The sequence below is a fragment of the Schistocerca nitens genome, chromosome 8 (assembly GCF_023898315.1).
Source record: "Schistocerca nitens isolate TAMUIC-IGC-003100 chromosome 8, iqSchNite1.1, whole genome shotgun sequence".
In the NCBI taxonomy this organism is placed as follows: domain Eukaryota; kingdom Metazoa; phylum Arthropoda; class Insecta; order Orthoptera; family Acrididae; genus Schistocerca; species Schistocerca nitens.
In genome coordinates, this window is record NC_064621.1 from 434,974,792 (window position 1) to 434,994,095 (window position 19,304).

A 19,304-nucleotide genomic window follows, 5' to 3' on the forward strand; every position below is an offset into this window, starting at 1 on the left:
CTGCGCACCATACTACCGCGCACATTTTAACAGTTGAGTACAAGATGGCGTTGTGCTTGCATGTTGTTTAAATATGTTGGCGTTAAACTGGAGATACTTCTGTCCGCGATGCCGCTATAGCTAGTGTATAATGTCAGAACAGAAACAGGGTACTTTGACGTCTATCGGTACTAATAAAAAGGAGAAAAAAGTGAAAGAAGTTTCCAAAACAGTACGTTTTACTATTACACTTGGGGAGTCGACGGAAGAAGCATGTCCTGAGTTCAACTACAGGGATTTGCTCCGTTCCGCAGAGGTGAGTTATCACTGAAAATGGTCGTGTTCCTCGAAGCCAAGACGTCAGAGTGATGATGTGTCCTTGCTATTATCTAAAGTGAAGAGTGAGGCAAATTTGTTGTCATTCTTTTTTATAAAACTATAGTTTTCTGACGTGAAGGTGTGATGCCATCTCATGTAGTATGCGTCTGTTCGGCCTTCTTTTGAGAGGTTGATATGTCGCCTGCTGTTCGTAATAATACACTACGAATGCTCTGGCGACCAGACGCCATATTTGAAAGGAATAGGAAAGTTTACGCTTTAATAATAGATAAAGAAAAGTGACACCAGGAGAAGTGTCATTGGAACTTCGCGTTTTCAGCATTTAGTGTAATTCTTAATGCAGTAAAGATTGACAGCGTCTGCTTTCTGTTGTTTAAGAAAACTGAATCTATAATTTAGTGTTTTTGGTAATAATCTGCAACGTACATCGATCTGATTTTACACCAGCTGCGAGAATGGCGTTGCGTTTCAGTTCGAGGCTGAAAGTAATGGATTCATAGAAAAATACTATTATTGACGAGAGATTTGCATAGAAATAAGATTACTTTAATGCTAATTGAAATATGTGCCTGTTGTTAAGTAAGCGGCAGTCGCAGTAGGAATTTGAGAATGTCCAAAAATTCGAATGAGTTTGAGGCAATACTAGTGACATTTGAATCAAAAGGAAAAGCGAGTAAAAACTTAATTTACGAAATCAAGATATAATGAAACCAAAATGTCAAGACGCGGTAAAGTTGTATGTAAACATTGTCGTGAATATTTTTGTTTACATGTGGGAATACAGTGCGAGAAATTTAAAACTTTCTGATTGCTCCTGAAACAAGTAGATATATAATCAAACTTAATAATTGCCTTATTGGAATAGTGTATGGTAGAGCCTTTGTTTCTTTACACCATATATCGAGGTGTGTAATGCTTTTACAGCCAGGTACCAGCCGGGAACGTAACAGACCCAACGTTTCAAGTACAGAATTAAAATGAAGAAAGTTATTTTTGGCGAAATATGTTGTAAGAGCATATGCTACGGATAAAAAATTGGAAGGGTGTGCGTAGGACGAAACTAATTGGCGTAGCAGGAAAGAATAGCATATAAGTGAAACTTCTGTACTCGAAAGTGGGCGTGATCACAGGAAGAAACAAAACAAGTTGTGATCTTTGTATATTTTTATGAATCGATTATTTACATTATTAGAGATGCGGTTGGAAGTCGCGGAGGCTAGGGAATGGCATTGAGACGAAGTGCCCTAAGGAGAAAAGGATGCGCGAGCGCATGTGAGTGACGGTGAACCACTGAAACCAGATGCTGTGTTCTAGTTGTCTGTCCGGCATAGTAGTCAGCAATCGGAAAGTGTAGTACCAGAGGCAGACATATTTGAGTTATCAGGCTGTTGATGGAGGAGCAAAACTGATTCAAATTATTGTTGTAGGGACATGCTGTCACCCATTTTGGACTTTCTTAAAGGCACGCACGACGGAAAGGCGCTATTATAAGCTAATATAGTGTTAGCTGTGCCGTCATGGTATACAAATTTTAAGAACGAGGGTTACTGGATTAATTTCTTTACGAGAATTGACGAGAGGTAAAGGCGATAAATGTATTAGCTGCCTGAAAGGTTTTTTATTATTTTTTTTTAGGATGTGGAGTCTAGTATCTCGAGTATGTCCATTGGCAAATATATGGAGAGGAACTGTAGCAACTGAGAGTTATTTTCATATGTATTTTCATATGTAGGCCTATCGCAAAAACAATGTTTCAGCCTAGAAGAACTGTACGGGAAGGATGTCTTCGCAGAAATCATCGAGAATGTTCAATACCGTTTAATTGTTCAGTTCCGCATAAGTTTATTATGTAGTAGCTGTGGTTTCAAAAATGCCATTTAATTTTTCCCCCACAACAATAACGGAGAAAAGGCGCGTGATGATGGAGTATAAGTTATTGTTGATAGTGTGACCGTATAATTTTGTTATTGTTGAGACAGCGAAAGGCAAGCTAGGAAACCGGATTGATCCTCATGTCGTTTGTTTATAGCATAAACAGTTTAATTTCCTGTCTATCACGATATGACACTGGATAAATAAACCACCATAGCTTCCTTCAACGGTTGTTGTCAACTAGAAATTGTGCAAATTTCTATTGATCTGATGTGACAAAGAAATTGTCATGTACACATGAAGCTGTTGAATAATTGGAAAACAATACTTATATATTCTTGTCGCGTTATAGCTTCCACAATTATGTGAGTCTAAACATAAAAAACGACATGAGAACTGTAAATGCACCAAATAAAATATTTCAGAATTTGATGGCACTCATATTTTTTGTAATGTAGCATTCTTATATATTTTAGGAAACCATTCTTTTGTTTCAAAATACTTGATTGTAGATTGATGATTCCATTACCCTTGTCTCTGGATCTCTAAATCTGTTGTACTTAATTTCACATCCACCCATCCCTTTCCAACGCTCCCTTTCCCTCTTCATAGTGTGTGGGAAAAGTGCCAGCACAAAGAAATCTTCAGAAGTCAAAAACACAGTCCTGTGCAAATGTTGGTATCTCACCATCTACACTGTTTATCCGTGTAACACTTACAGTCATTACCAGTGCCCCCTGTCCCTGCCTTTACCCACTCCCCACCTTTATCTGTTTAACTGTCTCCCCCACATTTATCTGTAGATCCTACCCCTTTCTTTTCCCTTTTATAAAACCTCCCCCATCTCTCTGCCTACTCCACCGCTCTCTCCACTCCCCCCTCCCACCCTTGTGCACCTTTCTCAACACCATCTTTACCTGTTTCTCTACCATAACATTCATATGTCTCTCCCCTGACCCCTTCATCCACCTCTCTTCTCTCCCCACAACTATATTAATCTCACCCACTCAGCCTTCATTCCTTTATCCTCTCCCCACACCAATGTCCTCTTCCTCCCACCGCCTTCATTCGCCACACTCTAACCCACCCCACCGCCATTGTCACTCTCTTCATCTCCTGCCATTTCACACAACCTCCATGCTGCTGTCTCTCACTCCCCCATCCCCCATGCTGCCACCCCTCATTTTAACACCCCCCCCCCCCATGCTACATCATACTCTTTTTCTGTGTTCGCCATCTCCTCTCACTCCTCCATCCCCAAACCCTTGCACATGCTGCTGCTCCTGCTACTTCTGCCGACCCTCACCCCTGCCACAATCCATCACCCCTCACCCTATTCACTTCCACCACTCCTGCGACCTGCCCCCATCCACTTTTCCTTTACCCACCTCTCCTACCATAATTCTGCTCTCCACATAAGTCTTCTGTTAACAAGGATCCTCACTTCACTCCCACCCTCCATCTGTCTCAACCCTCACCTCTCCTTTCCTTCTTCCTCCGCCACTATCTACGTCTCCCTCATACCTGCCTATTTTCAACCATCTCTTCCCAGATCTCCCTCTCACTCCCAGCCCCCCTTCTGTCCGTCTCTCTGTGTCTGTGTGTGTGTGTGTGTGTGTGTGTGTGTGTGTGTGTGTGTGTGTGTGTGTGTAAGAAAACCACCTTTAATATCCCCCCCTCACCACACTCTTGCCTTCATCACGCCCTCCCTCTGACCCTTATCCCCTTTGCTTTCCACACCCACATATATTTGTCCACTTTCTATCACCACATATATCTTTTCCCTTTCCAACCACTCATCAAACTCACAGCCTTTATTCCTCACTGCAGTTCAACTCCATTTCGTCCACTTCCCACTAACCTCTTCCCATAAAGTACCAATCTCCTCTTCTCACCCTCCTCCGATACTTCTCTTCCTTTCCCCCCCTGCCTCGATTTCCTCCCCGTCTCCCGCCCCCCTCGATTTCCTCCCCGTCTCCCGCCCCCCTCGATTTCCTCCCCGTCTCCCGCCCCCCTCGATTTCCTCCCCGTCTCCCGCCCCCCTCGATTTCCTCCCCGTCTCCCGCCCCCCTCGATTTCCTCCCCGTCTCCCGCCCCCCTCGATTTCTTCCCCGTCTCCCGCCCCCCTCGATTTCCTCCCCGTCTCCCGCCCCCCTCGATTTCCTCCCCGTCTCCCGCCCCCCTCGATTTCCTCCCCGTCTCCCGCCCCCCTCGATTTCCTCCCCGTCTCCCGCCCCCCTCGATTTCCTCCCCGTCTCCCGCCCCCCCCTCGATTTCCTCCCCGTCTCCCTCCCGCCCCCCATCGATTTCCTCCCCGTCTCCCGCCACCCCCCCCGCCCCTCTATTTCCTCCCCGTCTCCCGCCACCCCCCCGCCCCCCATCGATTTCCTCCCCGTCTCCCTCCCGCCCCCGTCGATTTCCTCCCCGTCTCCCGCCACCCCCCCTCGATTTCCTCCCCGCTCCCGACACCCCCCCCCTCGATTTCCTCCCCGCTCCCGCCACCCCCCCTCGATTTCCTCCCCGTCTCCCGCCACCCCCCCGCCCCTCGATTTCCTCCCCGTCTCCCGCCACCCCCCCGCCCCACGATTTCCTCCCCGTCTCCCGCCACCCCCCCCCCGCCCCTCGATTTCCTCCCCGTCTCCCGCCACCCCCCCCGCCCCTCGATTTCCTCCCCGTCTCCCGCCACCCCCCCCGCCCCTCGATTTCCTCCCCGTCTCCCGCCACCCCCCGCCCCTCGATTTCCTCCCCGTCTCCCGCCACCCCCCCGCCCCTCGATTTCCTCCCCGTCTCCCGCCACCCCCCCGCCCCTCGATTTCCTCCCCGTCTCCCGCCACCCCCCCGCCCCTCGATTTCCTCCCCGTCTCCCGCCCCCCTCGATTTCCTCCCCGTCTCCCGCCACCCCCCCCCATCGATTTCCTCCCCGTCTCCCTCCCGCCCCCCATCGATTTCCTCCCCGTCTCCCTCCCGCCCCCCATCGATTTCCTCCCCGTCTCCCTCCCGCCCCCCATCGATTTCCTCCCCGTCTCCCTCCCGCCCCCCCCTCGATTTCCTCCCCGTCTCCCTCCCGCCCCCCCCTCGATTTCCTCCCCGTCTCCCTCCCGCCCCCCCCTCGATTTCCTCCCCGTCTTCCTCCCGCCCCCCCCTCTATTTCCTCCCCGTCTGCCGCCACCCCCCCCTCTATTTCCTCCCCGTCTCCCGCCACCCCCCCTCGATTTCCTCCCCGCTCCCGACACCCCCCCCCCTCGATTTCCTCCCCGCTCCCGCCACCCCCCCTCGATTTCCTCCCCGTCTCCCGCCACCCCCCCCGCCCCTCGATTTCCTCCCCGTCTCCCGCCACCCCCCCCGCCCCTCGATTTCCTCCCCGTCTCCCGCCACCCCCCCCCCGCCCCTCGATTTCCTCCCCGTCTCCCGCCACCCCCCCCCCGCCCCTCGATTTCCTCCCCGTCTCCCGCCACCCCCCCCGCCCCTCGATTTCCTCCCCGTCTCCCGCCACCCCCCCGCCCCTCGATTTCCTCCCCGTCTCCCGCCACCCCCCCCGCCCCTCGATTTCCTCCCCGTCTCCCGCCACCCCCCCCCGCCCCTCGATTTCCTCCCCGTCTCCCGCCACCCCCCCGCCCCTCTATTTCCTCCCCGTCTCCCGCCACCCCCCCGCCCCTCTATTTCCTCCCCGTCTCCCGCCACCCCCCCCCCCCCGCCCCTCTATTTCCTCCCCGTCTCCCGCCACCCCCCCCCGCCCCTCTATTTCCTCCCCGTCTCCCGCCACCCCCCCCGCCCCTCGATTTCCTCCCCGTCTCCCGCCACCCCCCCCCCCGCCCCTCGATTTCCTCCCCGTCTCCCGCCACCCCCCCCTCGATTTTCACCCCGTCTCCCGCCACCCCCCCCCCCCCGATTGACCCCGTCTCCCGCCACCCCCCCTGGATTTCCTCCCCGTTTCCCGCCCCCCCCCTCGATTTCCTCCCGTCTCCCCCCCTCGATTTCCTCCCGTCTCCCGCCCCCCCCTCGATTTCCTCCCGTCTCCCGCCCCCCCTCGATTTCCTCCCGTCTCCCGCCCCCCCCCTCGATTTCCTCCCGTCTCCCGCCCCCCCCTCGATTTCCTCCCGTCTCCCGCCCCCCCCTCGATTTCCTCCCGTCTCCCGCCCCCCCCCCCTCGATTTCCTCCCGTCTCCCGCCCCCCCCCTCGATTTCCTCCCGTCTCCCGCCCCCCCCCCCCCTCGATTTCCTCCCGTCTCGCGCCCCCTCCTCCCCGTCTCCCGCCCCCTCCTTCCTCCTCGGCCCTGCCTCCCCCCCAGTCTAGACATTGGTCTGTCCCCTTTGCGCTCATTTTTCTGGAGACCATTCAACTCGCCTACCATCCCCCTAGAGATCCCAGAATGGACTCCCACCTAGCATGTCTTTATTCAGAGACTGTCTTTGCCCCCCTCCCCCCTCCTGCCTCCTCTGTCTGAAGATCAGCGTCAGCATCTTCCCACAGTCTGGTCCTTACCTTCCCCCCTTATTGCATGCCTCTGACCACGCCTCTGTTGCGTGGCCCACCCCCCCCTCCCCACCGGCCGGCCCACCCTCCTCGCACCAGCGCGGCAGGTCCTCGCCCCGCCGCTCTGGCAGCACTGCTAGCCCTCCCAAATGGCAGGGCAGCACCTGTGGCCCTCCCCCGCTGCTGCACCTGACGCCCTCCTGCGCTGCCGTGCCTGTGACTCTCCCCCCCGCCCCCCTCTCTCTCTCCCCTGAACCCCTGAACAGTCTTTTAGCTACCTTTCCCCAACTCATTTACTGTGTCTCCCCCACCCCGTTTACCAGCATACAAATATCCTTCATACGTGGGCCATGGGCTATCACTTCCTGCCCCAGTATATGTGCCTTCCTCTTGTCTCTCGTACCGACACCTTTGTCTTCATGCTTCCTCCTGCACTGTAGTCATGCTCTCATCTCTGCCCCTTTGATTCTGCCAGCTCACTGTGTCTCTGTCCTCGTTTCCACCAACCCAACCACCCTCCTCCGTACCCTTGCTGTACTTCATGTCAACCCACCCTCTGTACCCTCTCCCTCCTCTTTGCCACCCCCGTCCCATACCCATCCTCTCCTGTCATTCTTCTCATGTGAACCTGACTGCCTCTTTGACCAGCACCTTTGCCCACTTTCCCCATACCATGCACCAGATTCCACCTTGTACCAGAGCCACCTGCAAAGGACTGTGTGCCAGAGACGAATGATGTTTTCTATATAAATTATTGTGCCAATATCTGTAATAGTGTTTTCAAAATTGTGTTTTGTATTAAAACCAACACTTCAGTTTAACCTTTTGTGAATTGTGTGATGAACCTTCATATTATTTATCTTTCACTGACTGGGAATTGCTTCAGGGTCTTGACTCATCTCATATTACCACAGGCCCTGAGCCAATTCCTAATCTGAAGGAATCTTAAATGCTACCAACGGTTTCATCTACTTAGTGTTTTCAACTATCAGTATCAACCAGTTTTGGTCTGAGACCATCATCATCTGATATCTATCCAAAGATACAATCATAGATAAATATGGTATACAAAATATGTTAAGAAAGTACTTAGAGATACAAAACAAACGTGAATACTTACAAGGCATATCATTATTTGACAGTGGAGACATCTCAGGTGCTACAATAATTAATAAATTCCAGTGTAGTAGGTGCACTCTTTAATGACGGCAGTATATGAGAAGGCTAGAGATGTAGGTACTACCATGGTACAAATATTGAAGAGTTGGTCAAAGACCTCCACCAAACCTTTTCATTCTACGACACCAAGTGTACTGCTCGTGAGTTAACTGCTGTTTGCAGGAGACTAGATTATCTCTGGTGAACTTCTTTGGTAATTTCTTTTGCAAAGTCAAAAGTGAAAAATGTAATTGCCATTACAAATATTTAGGCACATCTATACTGTGAAGCAAGAAGGTACAGAAATCTGTAATACATAAATGCTAAACAGTAGCGTGACCATAGCATAATAATGTATAAGGTTTGTAGAAAAAAACATCAGACACATCATAAACGTAATGTAAATCGTGTTCGTAACATATGGTATGTTAGGAAACATTTCTTAAAATAGGTACAAACTGTCAGCTACCATTCCTTTACATTAATCAGCCATTGCATAAGAGAACAATTACGGATAAAGGACCACATTATATTTGATTGTCATATCAGTTAGAGTGTTTATTTTGAAAACCAATTCTAGCTGTAATATTAATGTCACAGAAATATAACAGACGACAGGATAACGCGAGTGACCAAATTAGGCTTTAAGAACTGATAGTGGCAAGTGTGTATAACAGTAATGATAACCAGGCTATTTTTCTTTTGAGAAACATAACGTAATCATATGGCATTGAATAATCCATCACTGGGATATTTAAGAAGTTAGTAGAAAGTTGCATCTAATTTAGGTTGATAATTGTCAAATAAGATACGTATTTGTTGGCATGTCAACGCCAAACACATTACGAGGAGCATAGATCTGAGGCTACTTCTGACTTTTTCCAACAAATATTAGGTAATATCCAATGTTGAAAGGTTTGGTAATCAAAAACCTCAAAAGAATATCTATTAAGGATAAGTAAGTGCCAAATTTATGTATTGTGTAGAGCAGATATGAGGTCATGTATTGGTATGTGTATATGCGAGTGATAACAGTCCATTCAGATGATGCACAATAATAATTTGACAGTATAGTATCTGTCAGAGAAATGTATGGCACATTATTCATTGAGATACCTTCTGGACCATGACTCAAATCTTGGATTTTCTGAATACAAATCAGCAGATTTACTATAAAAGCCCAACTTCTTCTGATGTACATTACAGTAAAAACGAGAAGTGAATGCTACATTTTTGTTGTACACCAGAGACCTGTAGAAAAATAAAAATAAAATATGTATGTATACTGAGAGGGAGGACCATCAAAAGTACATGGTGTACATAGTCAGGGAACACTTTCGCTTATATATTGCACAAGAACTAAACGTTGTACAGATGTCATACATATTACATTTTGAAGAGAAACTCTGAAAGTTTTTTTTACAAACATTTGATACGTGAACCATGAATGACCCGGCAGACATCAATACGGTAATCGAATTCTTGCCATTTCACCTGTTTCTCTTTGCTGGGCACAATCAACCCATCGTAAAGAATGTGTTCTGTCAGGGGTAAATGGCCTTCCTTGTTGGTGGCTTCTTACCGTACTTGGTTCTAAACGTACACTGAACAGCTGTAACACACTTGTTCTTCGTTTAACTCCAACATACCGAAAGCTTGTTCCTCACCTGAACTCGCCATGTTTGTGACTAGCACTGACTTTTGGCAAATTGCCAAAGTAAGCTGTGGCAGTATACGTGGAAAAGAAAAGCTTTCGGAGTTTCTCTTCAAAATGATATATGTATGATATCTATACAGTGTTTGGTTCTTGTGCAGTAAATAATTGAAAGTGTTCTCGGACTTAATGTACACCCTGTATGTAGTTTCATTAAGGAGTAAGAAAAGGAAGTGGAAGAGAGATGTTAAGAAGGAAGTGTATGGAAAAAGGTGTAAGAAAAAATGATACTTAATGTATGGATACATTGTATGTACGTATGTTTGTGGGAACCAGATAATAGACTGCAGGAGCTATCCATCTGCAGACATAGGCAGTGATCGTAACCTGGTCCTGATGAAAAGTTCACAGAGATTCAAATGTTTGAAGAAGCAGCCTGTAAAACTTAAATGGGAACTAGAAAAAACTGAAAACTGAATGACTGGCAAGGCGCTATGCTCATGAAACAGACAACCTAGCTAAGAATTTTCGACTTGATGGAATAAGTAGCAGAAAAGATAGTTGGAAGAACTGAACCCAAAAACAAGAGGAAATGGATTACAGCAGATATTATTGAGCTTATAGAAAACAGGAGATAATACAAAAATGCAACTGATGAACATAGAAAAGCTGAATACAGAAGACTAAGGAATTTAGTTAATAGAGAAGCTAGGAAAGCAAAAGATAATTTTCTTTAAGAAATGTGCAGACAAGTGGAAGAAAATATGCAAAACGGAAGAACTGATTTAACCTACAGAGCAGCTAATCAATTTTTTAACAAACGTAAAACAACACTCTCAGGCACAATAGAAAATAGAGGGGAAAATGCTGTTCGGTAAAGACATGGTGAAGCGATGGAAAGAATACATAAAGGAGTTGTATGCTGGAACACCTCTTTCGGAGGAAGTAATAGGAAGAGAAGAGCAAGTAGACGAAGATGACATTCTGCAAGAACAATTTGACAGAGCTCTAAAAGAACTACGGGACAACAAAGCAACGGGTATTGTTGACATCCCTGCAGAACTAAGAGGGTCACTCCAAAAGAAATGCACACTATTTTTGTAAAAGAATTTTACCGTGCTGGTATACAGGCACTGGTTCCAAGATGGTGCAGTTGAGAGGGATGGAAATTATGTGGAGAAATGAAAATATTGTTCCTAAAGGATGTATCTACACACTGTAAAACTTTCAAACATGTAGAATAAAAGAGGGATTTTTAAAAAAAAATGGTGTGCATTTCTTTTGGAGTGACCCTCATAGTAAAGAAAGCTGGTGACAGCATGAAAACGATGGTGCTTAAACTTATTAGGTCCATCTATAACACAGGAGAGATGCCGACAAACTTCCAGAAACGTATCATTGTTCCTACACCAAAGAAGGCAGCGGGTACAAAATGCAAACAGTACCAAACTCTAAGCCTAATATTACATGCATCAAAAATTCTCATAAAGATAGTTCTGAAGAGAATTGAAGAGAAGGTGGAGGATATATTGAGTGAAGATCAGTTTGGTTTCAGAAGGGGATTGGGAACAAGAGAGGCGATTCTGGCACTGAGACTCGTTATCGAAAAGCAATTGCAGAAAAATAAACTAACTTATATTGCCTTTGTAGACATAGAAAAGGAATTTGATAACATTATCTGGCAAGAGATGTTCAGAGTGCAGAGGAAAAGTGGAATAAAGTACAAAGGCATCCTTGTGATGCTCAGTTTCTATAAGAATGTGGTGGCAGTGATTAGGACTGTCACCAGGAACAAGAAGTAAATATTAGAAAAGGGGTAAGGCAAGGATGTGCCCCCTCTCCTCTTATATTCAATGCTTACATCGAGGAAGCTTTAGACTTAAATTCGAGAAACTACTGAGGTGAGGATCGGAATTAATGGGCAGAAGATAAACATGCTACGTTATGCTGATGATATTGCTATAGTCATGGAGCCAAAGGAAGATCTAGAGGAAGTCCTCAGAACAATGGAAAAAATTCTAGGCAGTCAGGATGGAATGAGAATAAGCAAGAAAAAGACTGAATTGATGGTATGCAGTACAGGAGCAGAATATGAACCTCTGAGAATGAGAATTGGAAAAGAGGAGATGGAAGTGATAGAGGAATTTGCTTATCTGGGAAGCAAAATCACAAGAGATGGTAGAAGCCGGAAAGAAATTGCGACCAGAATACAAAAGGCCAAAATTGCATTTAATTGGAGAAGGAACTTACTTACCAGCAACAACATCAGTCTGAAAATAAGGAAACGTATCATGAAAGGTTTTGTTCGGAGTGTGGCCCTATACGGATGTGAAACTTGGACAATTGGAAGAGAAGAGAGAAGACGGCTAGAGGCCCTGGAGATGTGGTACTATAGAAGGATGATGTGGATCAGCTGGAGAGAGAAAGTAACAAATGAAGAGGTGCTTAGAAGAGTACAGGAAACCAGATCTGTGTGGAGGCATATCCAAACAAGGAGAGACAAACTTGTAGGGCACATCCTGTGATGCAACATCACTGGAACAATATCAGAAGGTGCTATCGAGGGAAGGAATCTGGGGGGGGGACCAAGGTTATCGGATATCATACATGCAACGGATCGTGAATGACGTTGGATGTAACACACACGTGGAAATGAAGAGGAAGGCAGACAGAAGAGAGGAATGGCGCTCTGCTGCAAACCAACCTCAGGGTTGAACACTAAAAGAAAAAGAAGAATGTATGGAAGCATAAACATATATGTTAAAGTTAGTATGTCAGCCAAAATATTTTTGACTTAATATTCTTCTGAAGGCTGTGTATATTAGAGGGTTCGAGGAAGTTCATGACATAAGACGTATGTCTCGTCTAAAAGATTAGTAAATCATTTGAATATTTAGCAACATTTTTCTTGATTAAAAAATAAACATTTATCACTTGGGTAAAAATTTACAGAACATAATAGCCTACAACCCATCTGCCGTGCAGTTGCATACCAGACACACAGAGGTACTGATACAAGGAAACTGTGTAATGAAAAAAAATTCTTTGGCATTAAGTGGTAGCAGACTGTATCAGATAAGTTATCTGACTAGATCCACTGTATGTTAGGTGATCTCTTAAGGTTTCAAAAGCAAACAATAAGGTTAATTATGAAGACAAACCCAGGGGAGGAGGGGGGATACGAAACTACAACTGGTTTGTGAAAGACATCAGAGATATTTTCTAAGAAAATCATATTTTTCACGTTGTTTTGCTCTTTAAAACTAATTTCTTATTTTCATCAATGGTACCTATTGTGAGACTGATTATTGTTTATACTCGTGGAACCTTGTTTTCAGTTTCTTCCCAGGTTGGCGTCTGGTGAAACTTTTCACATTGCTGACAGTTAATTGTGTAGACACATGGTTAGTCATACATTTCATGAATTACTTGATGGCCATTCACTCGTCTGACAAAAATGTTTAGCTATGCGTTTCACATTCTCAGTGGAGAGAGGTGTCATCATAACAGTTGTTTCTCAGTGCTGCACAGTCCACAAATTACACCCACTACCAATGAGAGGTGTCACCCTATGTCCATCAACAGCTACTGACTGATAACTCTCATCACTGTTGCTCCACAAAATGCTTGAATGAATAGTAGTCTGGAGATTGTGCTGGGTCTCATATTGTGGGGCATTTCACTCCCTGATCAATGTGGCGAGACGATTCCTAACTGACTATTCGCTTAAGCTGAAATTGGCAATCTGATAGGATTTTTCTGAATGCCATCATTTCACTGCAATTTTTTTTACCTGTGTAAGGGATACAGCACTGGTTGGCACCATCACATTTTATTTTTCCTCTAAGAGTGGGGCTTTTGATGCTTCCTAAAGCTTTTTATCCCTCCCATTACTTCAGTTTAGAGTTGATATGTTGCTCAACTCCCCATGGCCCCACTTGGGGCTCCTTTAGAAAAGTCCGGTATTACACTATCAAATTTCTTTGTTCAATATTTTTGCCTAATATCTTTGCCAAAGAAATTTGATGATAGTGTAATAGGGAACTTTGTCAAATGTAGTCAAATATTTGATCAAATCTAGGGCCTCGCTGTAGATTTGATCAAAGAAATTGCTTGTCTTCTGTTCACTGCAATGTGACATGTTACCACATGGAGCACTAACATCGCTGCAGTGGTCTGTCATTTGTAGTACTTTTATAAACATTGCCGGTAAATACAATTGGTGTGTACTGACAGCTACAAAATTAATAGAGATGTATAAAGCTGGTGAGGTGCTTTACAACGTGAGGCACCCTGAATACAAAAACAGATTAAGAAGATTGGAGACCTAACCTAACTCTCTCCTGTAGCAAGGAATCTGAGTGTTACAGTGAGCCTGTCTTCTCCAGATGTAGCAGTTCTTAAGTGAATATTGTGCTTTGTGATATGAGGATACACTTCACTGAGCACATACAGAAATGTATGCTCATCCATTCTTAAGTAATTGATGTAAGACTTGACGTCCTCCACTATAAGCTCACATAACAAGTTTTGTTGAATGCTTTTATCGTGCCGTTGTAAAACCCGCGGCTTCACCCAGGTGCATTCCCTTTTTTCCCCCCCACTTCTCTTCCGCATGTGCACACAGTGCAATTGTGGTACAGGCAACTGCTGCGGTTAATAGCAAGTTGTTGTTGTCAGCCATCTTGAACTTTGACGAAAAATATGATGACAGTGTAATACCCCTTCTAGCACTACGTCAAAGATCTTTGCCAAATATATTGGATGGAATATTTGATCACATCTTTGATCAAATCTTTGACAAAGAAATTTGATAGTGTAATACCGGCGTAAGTGTAACACTCTCCATGATTACCATCAATGGCCTAGTGACTTCTGCCAGACCCACAGTCATTCCTACAGTTTATACTGAGGACATTTATTTTTAGTGTATGCCCCATTCTGTAGCCTTCACTGAACTTCATGTCCATGAAACCATCCGAAGGGCATTTGCTTTGACATTTTCCTGTTGCTCTCAATTTTCTCTTACAAAAATCTGGTTGTGCATTTCTGTTGTATAACTGTTTACTCCAACACAGTACTCTCCTTGGGTACTCAGCACTTGCTCATTGATGCACAGTCCTGATTTTTGAAACTATTCTTTCATACAAAACTGACATGACTGTCCCATATTTGTCAACTTAAGACTAACTGTATGCAAAAGCTTAACACTTTCTCCTCATGGGATGTGATTTGTGCTATTTTAGTCTGGATATACTGGGACCAGATCTTGTCTCAGCTGGACTGTGATTACCAGACTCGTATTGACTGCACCTTTTCTTTCAAATTATCAATCCCAGCAAATCATTGTAGAATAATACTGGCCACTGGTGCTTTCCAGACTAGTCCCATAGACAATCTCCTCACCAAAGTGGAGATCTTACTTTTTCAGTTCTGACGATACCAACTCTTGCTCACTTACATAATCACCATACAACAGTTTCCTAACAGTCCTACTTACTGAATTCTTTTTCCATACGTGGGTTGTTGATTTTCTGAATCTCGCCCTCGGGTGGGTTACCCAGTTGGAATGCTAATCAGATTCCTTCACCCAGACCTTCACCAACATCCTTAAAGTGTGCTTCCCATGTACTGCTTCTCGAGTAGTACCCCCATCAAATTAGGACCGAATGTGTGGTTTCAGTTGCTTACACAACCTTTCAGAATCTGTTCTCAGTACTTCAGTGTGCTGCTGTCATTTATAATGGCAGCTTTAAAACAATGGCTAGAATGGGATATGATTTCGAATCTCCTGCTGCTCGGAGGAATTGACAGCTATAAACAATGTCCGTACTTTGTTAAACAGACCTTTCCTGACAATGTTTTAATTTTTAGTGACTCAGGTCAGTGAGCAGTCACCAGGTTTTTAACTGATGTTAATCTTGTCACCCTATGTTATGTACTGTTGGCTGTTGTTGTTGTGGTTTTCAGTCCAGAGACTGGTTTGATGCAGCTCTCGATGCTACTCTATCCTGTGCAAGCTTCTTCATCTCCCAGTACCTACTGCAACCTACATCCTTCTGAATCTGCTTAGTATATTCATCTCTTGGTTTCCCTCTGCGATTTTTACCCTCCACGCTGCCCTCCAATACTAAATTGGTGATCCCTTGATGCCTCAGTATATGCCCTACCAATCGATCCCTTCTTCTAGCCAAGGTGTACCACAAATTTCTCTTCCCTCCAATTCTATTCAATACCTCCTCATTAGTTTGTGATCTACCCATCTAATCTTCAGCATTCTTATGTAGCACCACATTTCGAAAGTTTCTATTCTCTTCTTGTCCAAACTATTTATCGTCCCTGTTTCACTTCCATAGATTGCTACACTCCATACAAATACTTTCAGAAACGACTTCTTGACATTTAAATCTATACTCGATGTTAACAAATTTTTCTTTTTCAGAAACGCTTTCCTTGGCATCTCCAGTCTACATTTTTTATCCTCTCTACTTCGACCATCATTAGTTATTTTGCTCCCCAAATAGCAAAACTCCTTTTCTACTTTAAGTGTCTCATTTCCTAATCTAATTCCCTCAGCATCACCCGACTTATTTCGACTACATTCCATTATCCTCGTTTTGCTTTTGTTGGTGTTCATCTTATATCCCCCTTTAAAGACCATGTCCATTCCGTTCAGCTGCTCTTCCAGATCCTTTGCTGTCTCTGACAGAATTACAATGTCATCGGCGAACCTCAAAGTTTTTATTTCTTCTCCATGGGTTTTAATTCCTACTCCAAATTTTTCTTTTGTTTCCTTTACTGCTTGCTCAATATACAGATTGAATAACATCAGGGAGAGGCTACAACCCTGTCTCACTCCCTTCCCAACCACTGCTTTCCTTTCATGTCCTTCGACTCTTAAAACGGCCATCTGGTTTCTGTACAAATTGTAAGTAGCCTTTTGCTCCCTGTATTTTACCCCTGCCACCTTCAGAATTTGAAAGAGAGTATTCCAGTCAACATTGTCAAAAGCTTTATCTAAGTCTACAAATGCTAGAAACGTAGGTTTGCCTTTCCTTAATCTTTCTTCTAAGATAAGTCGTAGGGTCAGTTTTGTCTCACGTGTTCCAACATTTCTACCGGATCCAAACTGATCTTCCCCGAGGTCGGCTTCTACCAGTTTTTCCATTCATCTGTAAAGAATTCGTGTTAGTATTTTGCAGCAGTGGCTTATTAAACTGATAGTTCGGTAATTTTCACAGCTGTCAACACCTGCTTTATTTGGGATTGTAATTATTATATTCTTCTTGAAGTGTGAGGGTATTTCGCCTGTCTCATACATCTTGCTCACCAGATGGTAGAGTTTTGTCAGGACTGGCTCTCCCAAGGCTGTCAATACTTCTAATGGAATGTTGTCTACTCCTGGGGCCTTGTTTCGACTCAGGTCTTTCAGTGCTTTGTCAAACTCTTCACGCAGTATCATATCTCCCATTTCATCTTCGTCTAAATTCTCTTCCATTTCTATAATATTGTCCGTCAGAGCATCACCCTTGTATAGACCCTCTATATACTCCTTCCACCTTTCTGCTTTCCTTCCTTTGCTTAGAACTGGGTTTCTATCTGAGCTCTTGATATTCTTTTCTCCAAAAGTCTCTTTAATTTTCCTGTAGGCAGTATCTATCTTACCCCTAGTGAGATAAGCGTCTACATCCTTACATTTGTCCTCTAGCCATCCCTGCTTAGCCATTTTGCACTTCCTGTCGATCTCATTTTTTGGACATTTGTATTCCTTTTTGCCTGCTTCATTTACTGCATTTTTATATTTTCTCCTTTCATCAGTTAAATTCAATATCTCTTCTGTTACCCAAGGATTTCTACTAGCCCTCGTCATTTTACCTACCTGCTGCCTTCACTACTTCATCACTCAAAGCTACCCATTCTTCTTCTACTGTATTTCTTTCCCCCATTCCTGTCAATTGTTCCCTTATGCTCTCCCTGAAACTCTGTACAACCTCTGGTTCTTTCAGTTTATCCAGGTCCCATCTCCTTAAATTCCCACCTTTTTGCAGTTTCTTCAGTTTTAATCTACAGTTTATAACCAATAGATTGTGGTCAGAGTCCACATCTGCCCCTGGAAAGGTTTTACCATTTGAAACGTGGTTCCTAAATCTCTGTCTTACCATTATATAATCTATCTGAAACCTGTCAGTATCTCCATGCATCTTCCATGTATACAACCTTCTTTTATGATTCTTGAACCAAGTGTTAGCTGTGATTAAGTTATGCTCTGTGCAAAATTCTACCAGGCGGCTTCCTCTTTCATTTCTTCCCCCCCAGTCCATATTCACCTACTACGTTTCCTTCTCTCCCTTTTCCTACTATTGAATTCCAGTCACCCGTGGCTATTAAATTTTCTTCTCCCTTCACTACTTGAATTATTTCTTTTATCTCATCATACATTTCATCAATCTCTTTGTCGTCTGCGGAGCTAGTTGGCATATAAACTTGTACTACTGTGGTAGGCATGGACTTCGTATCTATCTTGGCCACAATAATGCGTACACGATGCTGTCTGTAGTAGCTTACCCGCATTCCTGTTTTCCTATTCATTATTAAACCTACTCCTGCATTACCCCTATTTGATTTTGTATTTATAACCCGGTATTAACCTGACCAGAAGTCTTGTTCCTCCTGCCACCAAACTTAACTAATTCCCACTATATTTAACTTTAACCTATCCATTTCCCTTTTTAAATTTTCTAACTTACCTGCCCGATTAAGGGTTCTGACATTCCATGCTCTGATCCATAGAACGCCAGTTTTCTTTCTCCTGATAATGATGTCCTGTTGAGTAGTCCCCGCCCGGAGATCCGAATGGGGGACAATTTTACCTGCAGAATATTTTAGCCAAGAGGATGCCATCGTCATTTAACCGTACAGTAAAACTGCATGCCCTAGGGAAAAATTACGGCTGTAGTTTACCCTTGCTTTCAGCTGTTTGCAGTACCAGCACAGCAAGGCCGTTTTGGTTAGTGTTACAAGGCCAGATCGGTCAATCATCCAGACTGTTGCCCCTGCAACTACTGTTTTCAACAGTCTGATGCCCTCTTCAGGAACCACACGTTTGTCTGGCCTCTCAACAGATACCCCTCCGTTGTGGTTGCACCTACGGTACGGCTATCTGTATCGCTGAGGCACGCAAGTCTCCCCACCAGCAGCAAGGTCCATGGTTCATGGGGGGGACTGTTTGCTATCTTCCCTTTATCGCTAGTTGTACCAGCTGCTCAGTTATCTTCTTTGAGTCCCAAGTTTGTGGTTATCTCATCAGATGAACTGACCAGCTGTTTGGCTAGTGAAGCAACTACTTGCCCAACATTCACTTTTACGATCTTGGGTACACATTTGTGAGTGCAGATGATGAGTGTACTCGCTCGGAGATGGAACAGCATTTAGTGGGCTTACTGCCCTCTTTAATAAACCCCAAACTTTCAAGGGGACTGCAGCAGCATGGCTTCTCTCTCTCTCTTTTCGCCCTGGAAGGAACCCACCATACTGTGTTATCTGTACAATGCTCATATCAGATTAATCCATAGTTTTATCCTATACAATGAGGCATCCATCAAATTGTGGGTGTGTCCGCAGCTCCTGGTCTAGTCGCTAGTGTTGCTGCCTCTGGATCATGGGGTCCTGGGTTCGATTCCTGGCCAGGTTGGGGATTTCCTTTGCCCGGGGACTGGGTGTCTGTGTTGTCATCATCGTCGTCGTCATCATCATCATCATCATCATCATCATCATCATCATTCGTGACACTGACTAGATTGGGTTGTGTAAAAAAAAAAAAAAAAATTG

General features: G+C 44.9%; 1 protein-coding gene across 1 annotated transcript in view; it reads left to right on the forward strand.

The window, feature by feature from the left end:
* Positions 1-47: 47 nt before the first annotated feature.
* Positions 48-19,304, forward strand: part of LOC126199195 (ubinuclein-1) — a 370,199-nt gene continuing 350,942 nt past the window's right edge. Inside the window, exon 1 of the mRNA XM_049935975.1 lies at positions 48-295. Coding sequence (XP_049791932.1) covers positions 131-295 — 165 coding nt within the window. The 5' untranslated portion in view covers positions 48-130. The remainder of the gene's footprint in view (positions 296-19,304) is intronic.